The 22415-nt window shown below is 43.8% G+C and overlaps 1 protein-coding gene across 1 annotated transcript in view; it reads left to right on the forward strand.

Annotated features, from left to right (window-relative positions):
- Positions 1-272: 272 nt before the first annotated feature.
- LOC142933199 (zinc finger matrin-type protein 4) overlaps positions 273-22415 on the forward strand; it is a 72745-nt gene continuing 50602 nt past the window's right edge. The window contains exons 1-5 of the mRNA XM_076077334.1: positions 273-377; positions 2805-2897; positions 8779-8956; positions 12785-13042; positions 20252-20348. Coding sequence (XP_075933449.1) covers positions 273-377; positions 2805-2897; positions 8779-8956; positions 12785-13042; positions 20252-20348 — 731 coding nt within the window. The remainder of the gene's footprint in view (positions 378-2804; positions 2898-8778; positions 8957-12784; positions 13043-20251; positions 20349-22415) is intronic.

Below are 22415 nucleotides of genomic sequence, written 5' to 3' on the forward strand. Positions count from 1 at the left end.
AAGCCAGAGCCTCAGGGCAATGTTTCTAAGACTAGAGCCAAAATCATCCACGAGAGGATGTTCTGACAGAGAGGATCAACATATATTTGGGCTGAACTGTCATGACGAATCTGTCATTCTGAAGGAAAACTATTTCTAAATTGAGATATATGCATGCTCATGCACCTCGAACACACACTGTAAGGTCCACTGACATTTGTTCTGCATTTGAATGATATTCATATTTGTGTATGTTTGGGCATGTGTGTGTTTGTGTGTAGTCTCAGATGAAGATGAAGTCTGCAGGCGTCGTGGATGGAGGCTTGTTCACAGAGAGCTATTGTAACATCTGCAATGCCCAGCTCATCTCCGAGTCCCAGCGCACCGCTCACTATGAGGTGAGTCCGTCTCTGCTTGTACAGGAATGTTCCCACAAAACAAACAAACAAACTAAATGTTGCCACCGTCACTGCTTGGGCAAGCAGATTCCTGCACTGTACACTTCTTAAGGCATCTCAGCCTTATTTGTACCAATTTAGGGCTTGTGCCGTTCCAAGCAGCGCTCATCCATTATACATAGACTTAATGCAGCATGGTAATGCTAGTCACTTGCAAACAAACAAACACACACACACGCACACACACATTTTTTGTTTAAACGTATTCTACCTCTCAGCAGACTCCCTAAGAGTAATTTAATTATAGGCCATTCAATAATCAGCCCAGTGCATTATTTAACTAGGATGTGGCTCTGTGTGGTGGTGATGTGTGTGTGTGTGTGTGTGTGTACGCGTGCACACGTGCACGTGCGCTTGCGTGCATGTGCGCTTGCGTGCATGTACTGCAGTGAGGTCCTCCTTGATTACAAGACCCAATTGGGATTAACAAGCAGACTAATGAGGACAAGACCCTTATCTGGGGAGAATTAAGCAACGACAACGGCCGTGTGTGTTTGTCTGATGCTTGTCTACCAACCGACCTCCGTCTGACAGAAACACACCGCCTTGAGTTGTGCAGAGGAATGGGCAAGTTGAGTCAGTGCATTTCTTCAGTGTCACCCTCTATAACAGGTCTATGTAGAGGTCGGTAGATCAAGGAGACATGGCAAGAAATAATTGAAATGCAAAGGAGTTTTTGTGTCTTAGCTTCAATAGAGGCCCAGAGACAACAACAACAACAGGCTAAAGAAAGGAGTGCTATCATGGGGGATGAATTATTGAGGAGCTCCGGGTTCTGGAGTCCTTCCCCTCTCCACTGGCAGCAACGCACCTCTTTCATAACTGCCGAAAACACCAGTGGAAATACTTACTATAGGTTACAACGGGTGGTAGTTGCTCGCTATAGCTGTAACTCCTCCAACTTGATTTGATACTAAAAACAGAGGAAGAGACACAGTCCATTAGTTTAGGGTGCCCGGCGAGGGTCACTGCAGGGTAACCATGGTGACACAAGGTCCCGCTTTTAGCCCATACCCCAGAGCCATCGACTGCACATGACCATTTATACACCTACGAACACAAGCACACACTCACACAAGCGCTGACAAACTGAATTAAAGTAGTCTGACAAGTGAGGGGGCATGTGAGGTAGAGGGAGTGTGTGTGTGTGTCTGTGTGTGGGGGGGGGGGGGGGGGGGGCTTCTAGTCCCGGGGGCAGAGGATCCAATCTAAGCACTGGAGCAGCAAGTACAGTGTCTTGTCTCCCATTCGCTTTCTTTGTGTCCTGTTCAGCCATGATATCTATTTAAACTAAACAACTTAACTTGACTTAACTTAAGAACAACAAAACACAATTCCCCTAATCATGTGAAAACAGTGGAGTGATCCCCTCACAGGGATCCAGTTCTGGAAACAGTCATCTGAAGACATTTGACCCATTTAATCACGTCGTTCCAAATTTTTACATTTTTCACCGGTGATGCTTTTGGTAACCACAATCTTGACTTGTATCCCTGCACTCTGTCGTGAATTTGACCGTATATGTGGCATTAAAGATACGATCTCTCTGACAGCGTCAACACTTGCTTCTGGCAAATTGCACCAGCAGTGGAATGTACAGATAATAATAGTTGTTATATGGTAGAAAGGAGTGAAGGTCACCCAGCATGCCAATAAAAAAAAAGGATATGTATAGAGCAAGATAGCTGTGTCAACCTTGCAGTCAAACACACAGAGCTGTCTCAACACATACACGTGCACTAATCTTTACCCTCCAGTCTGTCCAGTGACTTCCATTGTTGGCCATTAAAGTGACAGCAAGCAGTTTCAAGGACAGCTCAGTGTCCTTTCTTATAACACACTACTGTACGTTTCTAATTATTACAGATAATAGAGATTGTAACAGAAAATACCACATTATTAAGTTGGTAAGCGGTACAGATATTCACATACCTTCTTCCTTCCTGATACTTGACCTTGTGTATCGACCAATACAGGGAATTATTTTTTAGGGCACCAGGATATTATCGTTTCCCTTTCAATGTAATTTGAGCTTTCCAAATGATTGTCTCACTTCCTTTGGCACTTTACGGGCCCCAGTGTGCAGGCCCTCATTATATTTAACTCCCAACCACTTCCCTCCGATCCCAACATCTTACTCAGGGCTCCCAGAGAGCTGAGGCTGGTCCTGGCCATTAGTCAACTAGCCAGGAGCAAACTGTCTGCTGACATCATCAGCTGAAACAGAGATAAAAAGCTTGGAGGGAGTAGCCAAGGTGGAGTGACAGTTATTGATTTTTTTTTTTTCCCCACTTGGCTCACTTGATAAAATAAAACTCCGTTCATTGGCTGACACCTTTTCTCTCTCTGTTTCTGTCTCCCTCTCAGAGTAAGAAACACGCCAACAAGGTGCGTCTGTTCTACATGCTTCACCCTGAAGATGGAGGACCACCTTCTAAGAGACTGCGGCCAGATAACCCAGTATGCTCCCATGTGTGTTTCTGTGTCTGCGTTGCATAACATACAGTGTGAAGCTTTTAAGATTCATTCATGAACTAAATGACCTGTTTTGCAGTGTAATCACAAACTGAAGTATCTGATGGCGTTCGAGGAAAGACAATTATTTGCATGCGGAAATGTGTGAATTTGGAGCATGCGGAAAATGTATATAGATGACAAAAACCTGCCTCAGTCCAATCCTTTCCTGGGCCTGTCTACTCGCAGGCTTTGCCGTTGCAGCCAAATGCTCATGGGAATATTCGTTTGATCTGTTGTGTGCAGTTGTGCGCTATAGTTCTCCCAAAAGAGCTGCTGCCTTAGCTGTGGTGTTTGTGGCCAGATTTAGTGGAGGCAGACGCCACCAAGCAGCTCTATATCAGGCTATTGCAGGCTATGGCTAGGGACGTCCGTCAACATTACCAATGCCTGTGTGTGTGTGTCTGTGAGTGTGTGCTGTAGGTGGGCCATTGTGTCTGTATATTTCTAAAAGCCTGTCCTGCAATTTTAGCAAATGCTGAGCTTGCATTTGTGTCCACAGTGAATTGATGGGATTCTAACATGAAGCACAACTGATATTTAGGGGTTGATTCAATTTAGAATTTTTATTTGCGGGTCTTTGCGTATGTATGAAAAAGAAATGCGAACGTAATAGACTATTGTGAAGAGGGATTTTTACAATAGTCCGTTGTGTGCCCCATTTATCTGGGGTATCATGCCATAGTACACAGACACACAAGCACACACATACACACACTTACACACACACAGACAGAATACATACAGTACACACTTTGAGGACACAGCTGGTGGAAAAATAAAGCTAACTGACAAATCTGTGCCAGAAAGAGGGAAGAGGTGGAGCGTCTCCAAATACAGTGTAGCGCCACAGCCAAGACCCTGAGCCGGAGTGCAGGGCCAATTATCTCTGTACAGCAACGACCCTTCGTCCTCCACTGATGGAAAAAGATGAAATTCGTGGCAAAAATAAGAAACTAAAATGTTTGTAAACGTCCCCAATGTAAGTGATTTCCGGTTGCACTTGACGAATGAGCAATTTAAAGTTGAAACACCTGATGAATAATGTTTGCGGCAGCAAGCAAACATCTTCAAAGGAAACAGATTCAAGTTATTTTAGATTCCATCAATAAGATCCAGCAAGATTAAAGCCATAGACTGTATGTAAGAAGTGGACATAATCACTGTGATGTCACCCATTGGTTTGTGGACTGCCGTTTTAAAGTCTGCCGTTTTAAAGTCTCCCATTCGGCATTTTGGCTGTCGCCATCTTGTTTTTTTGTAACTGGATGTGACACAAGGGGGTGGAGCTAAGTACAACCAAACGCCGAAGAAGACATTTTTTGGGTGACCAAAATGTTACAATTAACTTTCATGAACTGAAAACACGCTGTGAAAGAGTTGAAGTTGTAAGAAACACAGACCACTCCCAGACCATAGTTTACTAATTGAACATCCTGCTGTATTGAAGAAGACTTGAAACTAGCAACTGAGACCATAAACTTATGTTTACAGAGGTAATAAATCAAGTGAGAAGTAGGTTCATTTTCTCATGAACGTCTAAACCCTCAGACTTGTTTTTGCAACCAGAGGAGTCCCCCCCCCCCCCCCCGCTGGCTATTAGAAAGTTTAAGGCACGTCCGCATTGGCACAGGTCACCGCCTGGCAAGCGCATGAAGACAGATCTGGTTTGACAGTCTTTAATATCAGGAGCCAGAACAACCAGGTGGGGTAGGAGTTATTTGTTGTGGTCACATCTTTGCAGACCTAAACACAAGCACGCAAGCTGTTCGCAGTCATTTCATACTGCAAAACTGAAATGAACATTTGCTATTATATTTCTCACCGGTTGAACTCCTTTTTCTGGACTCAAGCTGTGCACTAAGATGTAAAGAGGTGATGCACGTGACTGCAGACAATCAGGACATAGGCATGTCAAGGGCACATGGGTTTACAAACACACTCACTGTGGAAATATTCATACCTGCGTCTCCATCTGTCTCTCTAAGTGAATAAGACATGACTCAGCCCCTGCTGGCTTTCACCTCATATGGGACACTACACACAAACAGACCGTGTGCGCACACACACACACACACATCTGCCGTACTGTGAGCGCCACAGCTAGCAATTTGTTCATAACCTCTCATGCAGGGATGTGACATTGATTATCTGACAATGCTGTAAAAACTGATATAAGACGAACAGTTCTCCAGCAATGAAATACTCGCCATACGATTTTCTTCTCTCAGCTCTTTCATCTTTTTTTTTTTTCTTTTTTCCCGGGGGAAGATTTGCACGTCTTTTCTCTGCACTTCATCTCCGTGTATTTGCCCTTCTGTTCTCGTACTGATTGACACGGTGCAGTCCAATGGGAACAGCAGAAAAAGGATTTTTGCAGAGTGAATGAAGTCTGCCCATAGAATGCCATGCCTTGAGATGTGTGTGTAGGTGAACGTGTTTGTCACAGAACAAACACAGAGAAAGTAGGTCGTAAAGGTGCTCCCAGATAAAAGGGGAGAGAAATTTATCCATTTTTCTACCCAATTCTCCAACCTGCTCTCTCTCTCTCTGTCTGTGCCGTTTTCTACCTGCAGAAAGGGCAAGAGATAACAAAATACTTTCTTTTTTTTTTTCCTCGACTTTTATTCTCTAATGCTAAATTTGCACTGTCGGCCCTTTCAATTTACACTTTCAGCGCTTCTTCAAACTCCAAATGAGAGCGTCTGTTTCCCTGTGCTGCTCCATGTGTATATTTAGCAATGTTTCCCACAGCGCCTCGACACAGAGCAGGGGGAGAAGTAAGGAGGAGCAGAGAGAAAGAAAAACAGAAGGAGAGGAAGATTAACACAGCTAATTAGGAGTCTATTGTTAGGTGCATGAGCAGGATGAAGCCACCCAAAAACAAAATATTCTGCGATACAGGCACACTATCAGGCAGCGGATAAACAGGCGTACGTGCACACACAAACAGAAACACACTCAACAATTAGGTCGCTTGCAAATCAGTCTCAGCACAAGTGTGAGATGCGACAGGTAGAGAGAGTGAGGACAAAAGTACAGAGAGGGATTATTGAAATGAGCGAGGGTAGGAATCTCTAAATCAAAAATAAAGAAACAGAAAGGTTGATGACTTCCAGCGGAGACAGACGATGGAGGAAAACAGTGAGTCAGAGATGCTGTTTATTGTTTAAAGTGGAGTGGCAGCTGTAATGAGCTGACAATTATTCATATGTCAGTCACCCACACACACTTGAGATTGATTAAAACTTTCCCCGCACTGTCACTAAATCCCTCGTGAAGCATCTGTCATTGAGCGGCAGGATTTGTGTTGCAGCCTTCTTTCAAGAAGATGCTTCTTTATGTTTCAGCCCCATCGCTGTTGACTGATCCTCTTACTTTTCAGTGTGCTTTGACAGGTGAGACCACTGCAGACTGCCACTGAGAATCATCTCAGCCTCTTTGTCCCGAGTCAAAAACAACACAAACATGCAGTTGTGGGACTCCGGCTCACTGCGGTTGATTTTCCTCATCCTGGTACAACAAGATTTGAGTAGAACAAGATCTCAGCAGCGCTGCCCATGGGAGGGAGGAAGTAGACGAAGTATGGATGATTTCTAAAATGAGGAGTATGAAAGAGACAAGAGGAGAAAGTACACATTATAGTGAAGGTGGAACAGAACAAGGAGAGGTGGTAATGAGGAAGCATGCGACAATGCTTCAATGGCTAATAAGGTACAACAATGAATTTGTACCAAACCAAAAAGTAGAAGGAAATTGAGTTACTGGGGGAGATAGGGGGGGGGGGGGGGGGGGGTATGGGAGCAATCCTTTAACGTGATCACAGCAGGGACAGACACGGGGGAGGAGAGGAGGGAGGAGGCGGGGGAGAGGGGGTGGTGAGGGCCTGCCAATACGGATAAATATTTCATCCCACAACAGAGAGAGTCACTGAGACTGATGCCCAGAGGGGGAGGGAGGAGGCAGGAATGGGAGGGAGGGAGAGAGAGAGAGAGAAAGTCTGAGAGTGAAGGCGAGAGAAGAAGAGAGTGAGAGGAAAAAAAATAGAGAGAGATGGGACAGCTGAGAGACAAAGCCAGGCCTGGGAGGTAAAGGTGTCCTTAACTCTCACATCCACTGCCCTTGATGCTAAGCAGTGCTGACACAAGACACACACACGCGCACACACACGCGCACATTAACACAGACACACACACACATTAACACAGAGACACAGAGACACACTCTCCTACATACTTAGATATGGTGTCGCAGACACTTTCCTATTATTGTCCTCTATTTCACAGAGGCCGAGGTTCCTCTCCTCCGACTGTGGACTGACACCTGGACTAGAAAGCGCTGGTGTGAAAAAGACAGAAAGAAAGATGTGCAAACAAATTCAGAAGAGGCAGCAAGAGACTAACACATAATTAAAGCCTGGATGAACACACCATGTGGAGGTTCAATATGAGCCGAGAGAAGAATAAAAGAAACTGGGGAAAGGGTTGTGAAAGTGTAGAACATAAAAGGTTGCACTGAGAGTGTGAATATTGCTCGTCTTTGAAGACATATTTGATTTTTGTCATTGTTTTAGTTAATATATTGAAGTATGTGGGCTGCCTAACATCACAACCATATGCGATTGTTTTTCAGCAACATGTCATTCCAAAACCATGGTTATTTATACGCTGCTATAGCCTCCACTCCTCTGACAAGTCTGTCCACAAGATTTTGGAGCCTGTCTGCCAGGATTTACTTCGATTTAGCCACAAGAGCATTAGTCAGGTCAGGGACTGATGTTAGATGGTACAGCAAGGCCTGTCCTTATCCCAAATGTGTTAGATGGGGTTGTGGTCAGGTCATTCTCACCAACCTTAGAAAAACAAGCCTTTTATCCCCCTGCTTTATCCATGGGGACAGGAAAGAGCCTTCCCCAAACTGTTACCATAGAGTTAAAAGCACAGTATATTGTTGTATGCTGTTGCATTTCGATTTATTTTAACCGGAACTGCAAGGAGTTTAGTGAAAACCATGGAAAAAGCTTAAATATGTGACACACAGTGTCTGTCTCACATGCAGATCTCTGTTATTCTCCTGCTACGTTTATTATTTATCAGATTTTCGGGTTATTTTTTTAACTTTTTGTGTGCGGTAAGGGCGAGGCTTGACCGGCAAGTGCTATGTTTCCATCGGTCATTACTGGCAATTCCGGATGATTTCTAAAAATGACTGGATTGGTGGGATTTTCCTGACATACAGCCTACAGTATTTTCTTGTTTTTTCCTTGAGATGAGTTGGTTTTCCCATACTGGTGGGCAGAAAAAGATAGAGAATTCTCTCTGTGTGTGTGTGTGTGTGTGTGTTCTTTTGAATTTGCATGTGTGAGTATTTTGTACATTTGTGTCAATCAGGCGGTTGGTCTTTTGGTTTGTGTTCCCTCCCTGGGGAGCAACTCTTCCTCATCATTAGTAATGAACCAACATCGGTGAAAGGACCGAGCCACAGTCTCAGCCCAGAGAGACAGATGAATATTTGATCAGCCTTCCCTTTGCGTGTGTGTGTGTGTGTGTGTGTGTGTGTGTGTGTGTGTGTGTGTGTGTGTGTGTGTGTGTGTTTGAGAGAGAAACTGACAAAGCCCAGGAGGTCAGTGCAGAGTGTACAACTTTCCTTTTCTCATCTCCCCCCTGCCTCTTCTCTCCTTTTCTCACCTTCACCTCTCTCTACCTCTCTTTTCACATCATTCCTTTCTCCTCAACCACTCTCCTCCGCTGTGGTCCATTTTTGTCTCATAACACCTCTCCCTCTCCACCACTCGCTTTTACCATCTCCCCCTACTCTCCTACTGCAGGACTGTGCAGAGACAGAGGTGGACAGGAACAAGTGCTGTACCTTGTGTAATATGTTCTTCACCTCCGCTATTGTGGCCCAGTCGCACTACCAGGGCAAAACCCACGCCAAGAGAGTCCGCCTGGTGCTGGGGGAGCCGCCCAGTCTTCCCGCCGCCATGACCAGCCCGACAAACACAGGTATCTCACACCTTCCACCCGTCTCGCTGTCTGGGCTTGATTATTGCAACAAGACCAAACTCACACATCCAAACATGCACTGTTACCATAACATGACTGTTATGATGCGTTAAGGCTCTGTTCAGTGAAAATGAGTATTGGGCAAAGGACAATTATAACATTATCACGATGTGTTCACTTGATATTGAATAAGCTTAAACAGTTGTTTGAGGGAGGTGTTTTCACAGCAACATAAATAGATATTAGAGAGTGAATTATGATCTGTTTAGCTTCCAAACACTAGCTCTAAGCAGCTTATAATTCATCATTAAAACTACAGATGACAAGATTTGATTTGATCACTAAAAATACAACCTTTAATTTCCTAATCATTTGAATAGTGAAGAAAAAATCACTATAAATTACTATATCAAAGTAAAAGAAAAACACTGACTCCAGAGCGGTTGAAAGGATTTTGATGACCTTGTAGACAAGCTGCTATCACCAAACAACACAAAAAAGGGGATCTATATCTACTAATATGGATAATCAATGAGCTGCAATTGGAGCTGGGTTGGAGTCCCGCGTCTAGACGGGGTTAGAGTCCCGCGTCCAATTGTCCGGGTTAGAGTCCCGAGGCGGGGTTGGAGTCCCACGCTAAATAAGACCTCAGGGAGGCCGGGTTAGAGTGTTTCAATGACTGTTTTTATTGTTTCAATGTATGTTCTTAATTGTTTTTTAAAATCTCTTTTGCCTTATGTTTTGATGCTTTTAATAATGGTTTTATGTGAAGCATTTTGAATTACCTTGTTGTTGAAATGTGCTATACAAATAAACTTGCCTTGCCTTGCCTTGCCTTGCAATTAGTATCGGCGGTAAAAATAAATAGCGGCAAAAGAAGTCGAGGGAGTGACCGAGTGCCAGTTGAGTTTTGAGAAACAAAAAGAACAGAGTATTAATCTGATTCGTCGAGCTAGTTTGTCTTTCTTCTGGTCAGTCTTGAAAGGGAAACACGACATTTTCAGTCTTGAAAGGGAAACACGACATTTATAATCCATAAAACATCTGACGATAAACTGGTGCTTTGGTGATCGACCAACCCTTTCAGCCCCAGCCGATCAATACATCTATTGGATTCCAATCATGGTGTTTGCACACAGAGCCTGTCCTCCCTCAAGACCATGGCAATTAACTTGGTTGGAAAAACACACCCTCACCTCTACTTGCACATGCCCATGTAATCAAGAGATCCAGTATTTGCACCATGTGTCACTGGACTGAGAATGATTTTTTTTAAGTTCAAAGCATACATTTTTATCAGGAGTTGATTTGGAAAGCTTTAGTCATGCTTCAGTCAAAACGTCTAGCCTGGATATCAGGAGGAAAAGTCTGGTAATATAACATGCCAGAGGCCCAAGAAGTAAAACTTTGAAGGTGAAGCACATAAGCAGGAAACAAAATTGCATTAACAAATCAAGACATCTGTATATTAATTTTCTTTTTTCATGCTCATGATTGTTTAAGATTAGCTTTTTCTTTTTTTAAGTGTCAGTGCTGGTGACTCGTCTCCAGGGGAGCTTTACATAATGTGATTCAAATTGGATTCAAAGTAAAAAATTCACAGAGCTATAAACACACAACCGCTACAAAATGGAGTGTTATAAATAATCTAGCCCCTGAGTAACTTTGTTAAACTTTGGCCTACTTTGGAAAAGTGTCACTACAGTAGAGCCGTTGCCGTGGAGTTCTGTGGTTTTGTGACAGTGGAACCTGGAGGAAAAACAAACGAGGGAACGAGAGCAAGAAGAGAGGACGAGTGACCTGGGAGAGAAGAAGAGGATTTCAGGAAAGATTAAAGTCAAAAGGAACCTTCACAATCACTCCGAGATGAGCGCTCTACAGAAGATGCACAGCTAAGCTGACAGTCTTGTGCGCACATGCACACGCACACACACACACACACACACACACTCGTCAGAAACATGCATAAGCAAGATGACTGATGCATGCACATTCATATTGGACATGCCCTTACTTAAGGACACATGGGTACTAACATACATAAGAAACACACTCAAAGATATGCACAAACAAACCACAGTGAGGTCTGAAGAAGCCCTTGAGAGGTGGAATGCAGAGACTGTACCTGTGTTCCCTCCCCTTTCACACATCACACACTCCAAACCACCTCCTCCTCCTCCTCTTCTTCTTGCACACACACCATCACGCACACTCCCTGTGCCCCGGCTCCATAAAAAACACTTACTTCTGCTCCAGCGTGCAGAGATCACACTCATGGGAAACGAAAGGGCGGTGATACAAGGGATGGAGAGGAAAAATACACCCGAGGATCTCTTCTTGTTGCTGCTCAGCACGTGCTGCTCCACAGAGCTGTGAGGGCTCAGGAGCTTCACTCATGCACGGGCACACGCGAGCACGCACGAATGCTGTCCCAGAGATTTTAGGATGGCCTCGTCTCTGAGATTAATATCAGGAAAACGAAATGACAGCAGAAGAGTCGCAGGGTTGAGTTTTGTAAGTGAGATGATAGTGTGGCGAAGGCAGTGTGAGTGGGTGTGGTTGCTCAGATGAGCGGAGACACAGCCATAGATACAGTAACTATGTGAACAGAGCCCGAAGACACATCAAGGTATGAGCAGCCAATCAGCGTGCAGGGCTGGAGCCTAGTCAAGACGGACACATACACCCCAAAAAAATACAGAAACTCACACACCTCACACTCATAGTCACGGGTCAACACTTCATGCTTGCTATTCATTCGCCATCAGTGAGCTGATGGTTGTTGTGAAAGAAGTGGCATGACTCATTTGGGCTTTAAAGCGTGTGTGAGTGGGCTTGTGTGTGCGATATGAAATGTTTAAACTTGCTGTATTGTGGCTGTGTGTGGTCATAGTCGTTGTAGCTCTAGAGCCATTGACACGTTGTACATGGCAAATCGGCACATTTGGACGCGCCATCTGGCATTATGAGCTTTCTCACACCATTTGCCTGTGGACTTAACACCCCCTCACTGTGATCAAATAAACAGTTTGGGCAGAGATGATTTCTTTGGTACATGTACTGTACCTTACACACACACAAGCAGCCCATTCTGGAGCTTCATGCACGCACACACACACACGCACACACAGGTCTTCACACATTTTCTCAAGTGTGGATTATGCATTCAATCCGCCACACAAACACCCCCATGCACACACAGACACGTGTGCAGCCACACGCACGTTCACAGTCTTCGCCACGTGAGCCACAACCGTGTCCTGTGGACAAGGCAGTGCCTGTTGGCTATTAATGGGCAATCACCATGGTAACCAGTGTCGTGTCACGAGTAGCAGGTCACCTGGAAGTCTGCCTTTTTTTTTTTTTACATTCCCCAACAAAGAGGAAAGGAGAGTAGGTGAGGAGAGGAGAGAAGAGAGAGGGTTTCATAAAAAAAAAAAGTAGAAAGCACTTGCAGACTCGTCCCTGGAGTGCTGATGGCTTCCTCCCGACCCTCGTCTACGTTCCACAGATGTGGCCTGCAGCTATCTATTGCTCTTTGCTCGGTCTCCATTGGTACTTCCTAAACCTGGAGCTTTCAACGGGTATTTTAAAGACAGTGATCCTGTGTGGATCCATGTGAATATGGATGTATGACATTGTCATGTTATTAATGAAAATATTGTAAATTGTTTTTCGTTTAATTTATGTAATTTTTGCCTTAAAACTCCAATTGCATTTGATTTCATGTTAAAATGATCACTTACTTCTCTCCTTCCCTTCCTCTTTCTGCAATCCCTCACCCCTCTTCTCTACCTCCTATCTGTTAACTCCCCCCCCCCTCCCCAGATTCCTCCCCTTCCACCCCGCTTCCCACAGACCCCGCTGCGTGCCCTCCTCCTACCCCTGACCTGGCTTGGCCCTTAGCAGCGGTCGGCGGAAACGGCGGAAGAGAGGCCGGGAAGTACTGCTGCCTGTGCGGAGCCTGGTTCAACAACCCGCTGATGGCCCAGCAGCACTACAAGGGCAAGAAGCACCGCAGGAACGCAGCCAGAGGACGCCTCCTGGAGCAGCTAGCGGGCAGTCTGGATGCCACGGAGAGCACAGGTCAGCCTCTTGGCCCCGAGCCCGACACAAGTGACAAGTGAAGGGCAGGAGGGGTGTTACGACTTTGTACCAGGAAAGACGATAAGGGGGAGATCACATTCAAGATCTGTGGCAGTGAGGGTGGACCTCTGAAATGTTCATATGCCTTTCAATGTGGTGTACATTTCACAGATATTATACTGAGGTAAGCCACACCACTTATTCAGAGAGAAAATGAGCACCCTCAGCCAGTTACTGTAACGATCAGCTTATTCACATTCCCCCTACATTTGTTCAAAAACATGGGTTCTATGTGGCTGACTTCTATGTCTTTAAACCCCATACGTTTCCATGAAATCAGTCCGGATCAACCCCCTCTACTGTTTATATATACTGTAAAGAATTAATGTTCCACAGATGGTTGGAATGCATTCTTTAAATTTAGATGCAGAATTGTAAAGTTTTATAGTTCTGTCGAAGTCATAATATGAACTGAATTGAATAGGGACTCCACCAATTTTAAACGTCAAAGTCTTTCTGTATGAAGTCTATAAAGTAATTTGTGGCCCAGAAGGAGCTTTGGTGACATTATGCAGATAGATCGGCTTTGGTTTGAAGGCTACAGATTGTTATTAGAAAGCGTATATGTAACAGATTGGGGCATGTCCTTTGAAAAGCGTGGGAGATTAGCATTATTGTGATTGTAGGAGCTAGCATGTTTGGTGCTTGACCTTTTACAAGGGACAGTAGGGACGGACTAAGTCAGTGACTCGGCATCTGCTGAATCAAATTGCTTCTTTTCAATCAGAGCCCAACTTTAATACTAAATCATAAGAGTACTCTTTGAAAGGTATTTACTGGGTAAATGATCTCAAGGGTTGGACCCTAAGGGGAAGATTTAAGTAATCTATCACCCCAGGCAAATAGTTGTCGCTCCCTAATTAACTGTGTATATCAGCCCAACTGACATTTTGACAGTCTAACATTTCCATGCGAGTTGTCTGGGGTCACAGTCCCGTTAGCATAGCCGTGCTTCTTAGTGCTAGCACAGCAATGTGTTAAACTGACAAAGAAAGTAACGGGGCCTCTGTTAGTTAGCATGCTGCATATAGCATGCTTAGTGCAGCTAAAGAACTAAATATTACACATTAATGCTGAAGGGTGAACATGAGTCCCACCCTGACAAAATCAGGAACTTAAGTAAAGGATTAAACTGAAATGATGTCTTAATGTACATTATTAAATGGTAGAATTTAGATCAAATTACAGTTATCATAGCGAGTCCTGGGTTTTAATTACTATTCTATGTCTTTCTCTCCCCCTTAAGTCCTTTCCTCTCCCACACAAACACTTCCAACCACAAATGTAGCAGTAAGAGAACACTGATTCACATTTCATACACACATTTCTGCCAAAAGGGTATTCTAATGGCAATATTAATAGTCTTTGGCACAGAAAGCGCTTTTCCTTCTCTGGTTCCTATAAGTGATATCGGCCAACGTCATCCTGTTGCGTCACGCAGCCCAACATGCAACATCGGTGCGACACAGCACCTCCACTGCGCACGCATTCAAGTTCAACACACTCGTATACAGCTACAAACAAATATGGAAATCCCCTGTGAGCCGAAGCCGCGCCGTTCGCTTTGTGCTCCAGGTGCCATGACACAAATCATCATCTCAAAAAGCCAATCATATTAAAAGCATGAGTCACGTTGCCGCCTACACTGGCTCAAAGGCTTTAAGTGGTGTCACGTTGTATATCGTCCTCCATCCACACACTGTGACCCACATCCTTTTTTGGGAGGTTTTAAATCTAAATCTCAGCATTTAACTACAGAAGACATCTAAAATAATAACAGACACATAAAAGTCAGGATATTCCTTTTGTTCAATCAAATATATTTGCACTCAGTGACGCTCTACTGCAAAATCGATCCGGTCTTCTTTTCAAGGGCAATGAACTGGCTTAAGATTTCTAAGTGAGCTCGCCGCTGACGCGCTCTATTATGTGTGCCATCAATCAAGTGTTTGTTCTGGCGCATTTAGTCTGAAACACTTTGCTCATCCCAGTGCAGCTCCATTGTCATATGTCGTTTGTTCTTCTTCAGTCAGACACATTGCATTGGTGCAAGATTCTCACATCGGATTGGCTTTTATCACCACTTCAGGTATGAGGTCACGGGTGTGCCGGGTGTAATCTCAGAGGGAGGGTCCAAGGCGAGGCTGCAGCTGAGCTAAGAGAGGAGGGGGGGGGGTATGAGGAATTGTCTGTCAGTCAAGTGCAGATTTGTCTCTGTCCTTTTGTCCTCCTTTTCTAGTTGCAGAACTGTTTTCTCTTTACACTTTTATTTATCTTTTCCCGTCCCCTTCCTGCTGCTGTACTCTCTTGTGTCTGCTGTTGCTGTGGTTGTATTGTGTGAAAATGTGTGTGTGTGTGTGTGTGTGTGTGTGTGTGTGTGTGTGTGTGTGTGTGTGTGTGTGTGTGTGTGTGTACACCACTAGGGGCTCCAATCTCTCGTCATGTCTCATCTGTCATCCTTATTAGCTCCCCACGAAGGTGAATTACTTACAAAGCAAGATTTCCTTTCTTTCCAAACTATGGCTACAGAATCTGCCGGGCATATTGTCTGGTTGTGTCCTATTGATGATACTGACCTTTACTTGTACTTGCATATTCCCTCTTCGTCTCCCCCCTTACCTGCTCCCGCTTTCACACTCCCACGACCGAAAGATATCACAAAATCAACACATAAACACTTTTTCCTTACTCTTGGATTTTTCTGGTGTAATTGCGTAGACAGGGCACAGGGGACGACGACGTCGTCGTTATTTTCCACAACTAGGTGCCAGACAAAACCCTTGGAGATGGATTACAGAGGTGGACGAGGGAGTTGCAGTGGGAGTGGCTACTGACGAGGGATGGAGCCCGGCTGACTCGGCTGTTGCTTTACATAAATCACGACTGGGGTAGAAACCCCTTAAGACAGAGCCGGTGCATTGTCTCCTCTCTCTGGAGACTGAGTAGTTAATTAGAAGCAGTGAGATAAGCGTCTAGGACTGGAGAGTGTGTCGGCCTATGTGTGTGTATGTGTGTGTGTGAGAGAGAGAGAGAGAGAGAGAGAGAGCCCGAGAGAGGGTACCAAAGCAGAGAAAATTGTGTGTAATTGATGACTGTGCCTAAATTGGGAGACAGAAATATAAACGATATATACTGTAGTCATTGTAGATCCCACATATGAACTCAGCCTGGGTATTGAAGTATTGAAAGTATTGAAAAGTGTCCAGCATTAAAAATTGGCATCTAATTCTTAGGCTTGTTTACTTATCCTCTGATCAGATATTTCCTGATTTCAGTAATAAAAAAAAGAATTTACTAACTGTATATCTTTATGTTAACTATGTCTGAAATGAATATGTGTAAGAGGGGCGACCCGTCTGCAGCTCATCTCAACTCTACGGAGCAGTTTAGGATTTTTCAGCTCATCGTTTAACAGCCTGTTACTTCGGTGTCTTGCTTCACTCTCACAGCTCTCATCAGTGTTGTTTCCAGCTGCTGCTATTTGAGCCCGCTGAATGCTACCTACTCAACACCCATTGGCAGACAGACACAGTTAGTAAGCTGGTGAATAAGAAGGGGAGTATTTACAGAGTTAGAAATGTCCCTCAGGAATTGAGGGAAGTGAACATACACTTGTCGGCTGGCCAGAAACACAACTCCAAATGAAAGCTTATGTTACATCGTGTCAGCTACACGTGTAAATAAGGAACACTTTGCTAATATGTTCACCATATCATCTTTTTATGTCTATATTGCCCGCAAGTGGCAAAAAAACTATTATTTACTGCTTTAACGGTGATTAAATTAGCAGTTTTGGCCTACCTGACAAAGGGCATGTCTGTATTTCCCAAACTAAGGTATTGAAAAGTTTTACTGAAAGGTTTTGATATCAGTTCCGTGATGTGATTTAGGCTTCATATAAGCACTGATCAATACATTACCCAACGTGTTCACACAGTACCCAGCTTTAAAGAATGAGCAGAGGCAGAGGAAAAACAACACAAACTAATGAGGTGTAGCGGCAGCCTGAACAATGTAGAGGAATCTGAATTTTTAACTGATGGTCTTTCCAATTACCGTCACATTTTCTGCTAAACTAATTAGGTCCTTCAAAGTTTGCTGCTTTGTAAAATTCCACTTGGATTCAATCCGACTCTCACCCTACGCTCAACCCCTCTCTGCTATGGTGTTTGCGATATATTCCTATGAGACGTACCGTCAAGCCTTTGCTGCAGTCTGTTGGTTTTGATTGCATCTCCATGGGCTTCTTTTTGGATCCAGTTCCTTTTTAATCTTGCAAAGCGCATGGTAAGCTAATGGTGTACCACAGCACAAAGGCTCTGAAGAGCTCTGAAAACTATTATGCCGGCCTCCGCTGTGGATAAAACTATAGATGAATACCATATAGTGAGATTCTCAGTTGCAGTCGTGGATCATAAGGAAGCGGAAAATAGAGTAAACTCTACTATGAAACTATCCATATTTAACTTGATGTTAAGTACAGTGCTCCCTCTGCGTCTTAAAACCATCCGACTGTTTAACCAACAATGAACAATGACACTAGTTTTTACAATCAGCAGCGCTGACCGCTACCTGCAAACCCTTGAGTCTTACAAATAAAAAGGCTGCAGTTAGAGCTTGGCTGTGCATCCTGATAGAACGAGCCATGAACATCACGCTCGGCTCGTTAATGTTGCCCGAGCTGAGACTTTGTTACAATATATCAGGCTCAGAAACTGCATGACGATGTTTCTTCTTGTATTTCTTTGCAACAAGGCTCTTGAAAAGAACATTTTCAGAAAAATATTGTCCACAAAATGTAGCTCATTACTTTTTTGACAAGCATTTAGGCGTCTCCACACCAGAGGTGCCAGCAATGCCAGAGGACTCTGTGCATTGAGGGACAGTCACAAACAGCTCCACACCCACTGCCTCAGCTCATCTCACCCCCTCTTTTCTCTCTCCCTGGCATATCTTCTTGTGTAATTAACAAGGCTTAGAACACCCTCACAAATACTGCTCATGCTCACAAAAAAAAAACACACATTCACAACCCTGCGCTGCATGCTGTCAGTTTCCTTGCATACACACTTTCCATGCATGTAATTAACATGGATTAGGACACAGTGTTTTCTTATGCCAGAACTGCTTTATTAACCGGAAGCACAGTGACTGTGCATGTGGTGTGTGTGTGTGTGTGTGTGTGTGTGTGTGTGTGTGTGTGTGTGTGTGTGTGCGTGCGTGTGTTCGTTCGTTCGTTCAAAGGACTGGCACATGCCCGCATTTTCTGGCACACACACACACAAACTGCAGCATATTGTACATCAGTGCTACTCGGCCGGGTAGTGGGGAGGTGACATCAATCAGACTAAAAGCAGGGAAGCTGCCTTTGTGTGTGCGCACACACACACACACACACACACACACACACTTAATCGTGGATACAAAAAAGGACCTCTTTGTGTAATCCTTGCAGCGGTATAGAATTACGAGGAAGAGAAAGGGAAGGAGCACGAGAGAGAGAATTCTCATTCCTTTCTTTAACTAAATTATCGCTTCTCCAATTAATAGCATTTTCATTAGAGAGAACAGAAATAACAGCATTTTGGCAGAAAAGGGTGGAGTATCTCTCTCTCTCTCTCTCTCTCTCTCTCTTTCTCACACACACACACACACACAGACTTAGTTATTAGCTCATAATAGATGCAAAATGTCAACATTTAAACCAAGACTTACTGCCGGCTACTAATTCAGTCGTGACTTTCTTGCAGGCTAAATGGCCGTTTGTCCTTAATCACCGCTGAAACAGACGGAGCGACTCAGACGACGGGGAGTATACAGATGCCACATTATGCAGCTCTAGCCCAGTCTAAATGACCCAACACTCCTAACTATATCACAACTTCATCTCCCAACATGCTTCACCAATTACCGCCACAGAAGGTCAAAAGGGTGATGGAATACACAGACAACTCATAAATTTCAAGGACAGTGATGACAGCAGAGAAAAGGGCACACACCAGCAATCACACCCAACTTCAGTCCCCTCACCCAAAATTACACATTCATCATCACAAAATGAAAATTAAAAAAAATTAAAAAAAACAGGCTTGGGGGGGTGGGGGGCTTCAAGCTATTACCTTTTGACTGTTTTGTCATACAACCCTGAAGTGTCAAGGTTGTTCATCTCTGATTCTGCAGTGGCACCTCTGCAGTGTGCAAAATGTGAGAAAACAAAAATAGCACTTCATTTCACGTCTGACAGCCAATTATGTCATGTTGCTGATTGGCCTATCTTCGTCGTCACAGAGAGCACTTCCTCTGCCCCCGTGAAAGACAGAAAATATGCACTGCCATGCTGTAGTTGCCACAAGTGTAAGAGGATCTTTTTTGGGGGGGCTGGGTCTAAAGGTCATGTTTTCTCCTCATCATTAAAGCCCAGCATGCATTTTATATCACTGCTGAAGTGTGACAAGTCATTATCATTACCACGTCTCAGTCTCCTCCCCCGTCTTTTTTTACACATCTTCCTCCGGAAATTTCCCTCTCTTCACTCGTTCTCTCTACCTAACGCCGGCCCCTCTTCATCCCACTCCACTCTGTCAGTATCTCCATCCAGCTATTTTTGGGTGTTCATCTCAACCACCTGCACACCCTCTAATTAGTTCACATCTGTGTCTGAGCCGCACCATCTCAAGCACACATTCACTGATACAATACAAATGTGCAATGCATGCACAGCCGTACACAGCACTACACATGTGCACAACCGACCGCACGGTTATTTTCTTAGCCCTAGTGTCCTAATTCTTCTCCCTCTGTTGAAGTTCATTGTTTTTTTTTAAAAGGCACCTTCATAACACACACGGGTACTAAAAATAAGATGATCTAACGATCTAAAAATGTAACTGGCTTTCTGCAGCTGTTATTCTAATCAATCACATTTTTTTCCAGATGCACTTTAATTTGGAAAATTACACGACAATGTGGAATGTCTTAATAAGACTTGACAGGTCTTTTTTTGGTGTTGTTGCTCACGTTGGCCTCACCGCTTCTGCTTGTGGATGATCCAGATGAAGATGGCGACTGTTTTTAAAGATTCCTTTGAGCTATACTTATTGAAAGTGCACTCGTAGTAACCACGGTGCTTGTGTGTTTGTGTCTCTCCAGGGCTGCGTAGTAGTTACTCTTGCAGTGTCTGCAGTATGGTCCTCAACTCCATCGAGCAGTACCATGCACACCTCCAGGGCTCCAAGCACCAGAACAAGTGAGTACGACAACTAATGACTCGACTGACTAGCCATCCATTCATCCAAAACGCTAAGAAAGAGAGACTTTCTGGAACAGACGATCTGACGATCACGTCCACTTCATGCAGCGACTGGCGAGGTATGCGGAGGTGTGAAAGTAGGCGGGTTTGAACTTCACTCTTAAGGCCTTTCATTTTTCTACATTTGTACGATTGCCCCGAGGCCATGAAGCCACGCAAAGACACAAGCACTCTCAGTGAGACATAAGCGAGGCCGTGCAATGCATCCAGGAAGAGGCTATGATGACGGGCTTTTATCGCCTGCGAGTGCGGCCGTTTGAAACGCATGAACACTTTGGAAGTGAACACACAATCCTTTTCATGTCCTATAGAGGTGATGTATACGATGTCACGCTACGGTCATTGTCTGTCATATTATGTTAGTTAATTAATTGTTAGCTATGTTTCAGTTTCAGCCTCGCAAATATGGAGATTGTCTGCTTTTCTTTCTTTATATCACATCAAACTGACTATCTGTGGGTTTAGGACTGACAAAACAAGACATTTAAAGACATCAGCTTCACTATTTTCCTTACATTTTATAGACCAAACAAATATTCGATGAATCTAGAAAATAATCAGCTGATTAATTGTTAGTTGCAGCTACAATGGTTTAAAAAATCCGCCATGCAATCAATTGCAAAACCAGGTTGAGGAAGAATAAGTTCCGTACAAACTGTGGAGGGCGAAAGACACAAGGCATGGTTGGCATAGTTTGTGATTAAGACATATCCAAACATTAGACTATTTTTTTCCAGACAAAGAGATCACAGCCTTAGCATTTCATCTGCGTTGTTTGGTGGACTTTGACACAAGGAAACGACTGAGAGGCTGACAGTTCCACTGGGCAGCATTGGATGTTGTGTGTAGGGCTACATTTCAGATATCTGATGAGTGAAACAGCACAGATGACATTCATTTATAATGCACATACAAGCATGTGGAGCAGACTCAGGCGGCGTGACGGGAACAGTGTTATTTATTATAAAGAATGACAGTCGCACAATGAGATTGGGTCATTTTTTATTTCGGATTTTTGAAAAATGTATTCACAGCCAATGTGAATATGTGTGGAATATGTGTGGAATATGTATGGAACGGTTACATTTCATGCATTTACCATGAGATGGCTGTAGGCATGGTTATAGGTGCTGTTGTGGCGTGTGTGCATGTAGGTGTCTCTTTGTATTTGCAGCAATGTAATGGAAATTAAGTGCGTTATGAATGGAGTATTTGTTAGGTAAAAGGTTGCTTGAGGATAGAAGTTTGTTGTTGCGGCACATCAGCTGAAACGTCTGTATTTATCCGCCCTGAAGCTCAACTTGTCTGGGCAGCACAAACCAAACTTCAGCAAACAAGTTAACCGTCAGCAAGTGGTGGGTGTAGTGAGAACAACAACGGCAGTAACAAGGATGAGAAAGGCAGAGATGAAAGGATGAAAAGAAAAGAAAGTAAAAAGTATATACATTTTCTTTTAGCAAAGGGTAAATTCCAAATGCTTCTATCCAGTAGTCACAAGAAAGAGCACAAGCATATATTATTGAGATGGTAATCATCATGTATTCTCTGTTAGCCACATAGACTATACAGTGTGTGCTAAATATGGAAACTAGTTATAATTACCACATGTTTTCTCCTGTCTGTTTTAGTTTCGGTATATGCATTACCCCAAACAATAATTATGCATCAACATGAATTATTATGAGTTATTCTCAGACAGATAACGCCGTTTGTTGTGTGTAGAGGGAGCATGTATTGTGGCGACGCTGTCCTGGGTGCTGAAACACAGCGGAGGAGATTTATAGACAGACAGACAGACAGACAGGTAGGACTGGCTGATAATTCAATATGATCATCTTTCAATGGAATCGTATCGTGATGAAATCATATATCGAGATATCGTGACACACAAAATTGATAATAACTACAGAAAATGTGATCAAACTTAGCTAGATTTTACTGATCTTAGTCCGATTACTCTGTATTTGTATGTATGTAAACACCAATAGATAGATAGATAGATCA

The sequence above is a fragment of the Anarhichas minor genome, unplaced genomic scaffold (genome assembly GCF_050575085.1).
Source record: "Anarhichas minor isolate MPS153535 unplaced genomic scaffold, ASM5057508v1 ptg000058l, whole genome shotgun sequence".
NCBI classification, from domain to species: Eukaryota; Metazoa; Chordata; class Actinopteri; order Perciformes; family Anarhichadidae; genus Anarhichas; species Anarhichas minor.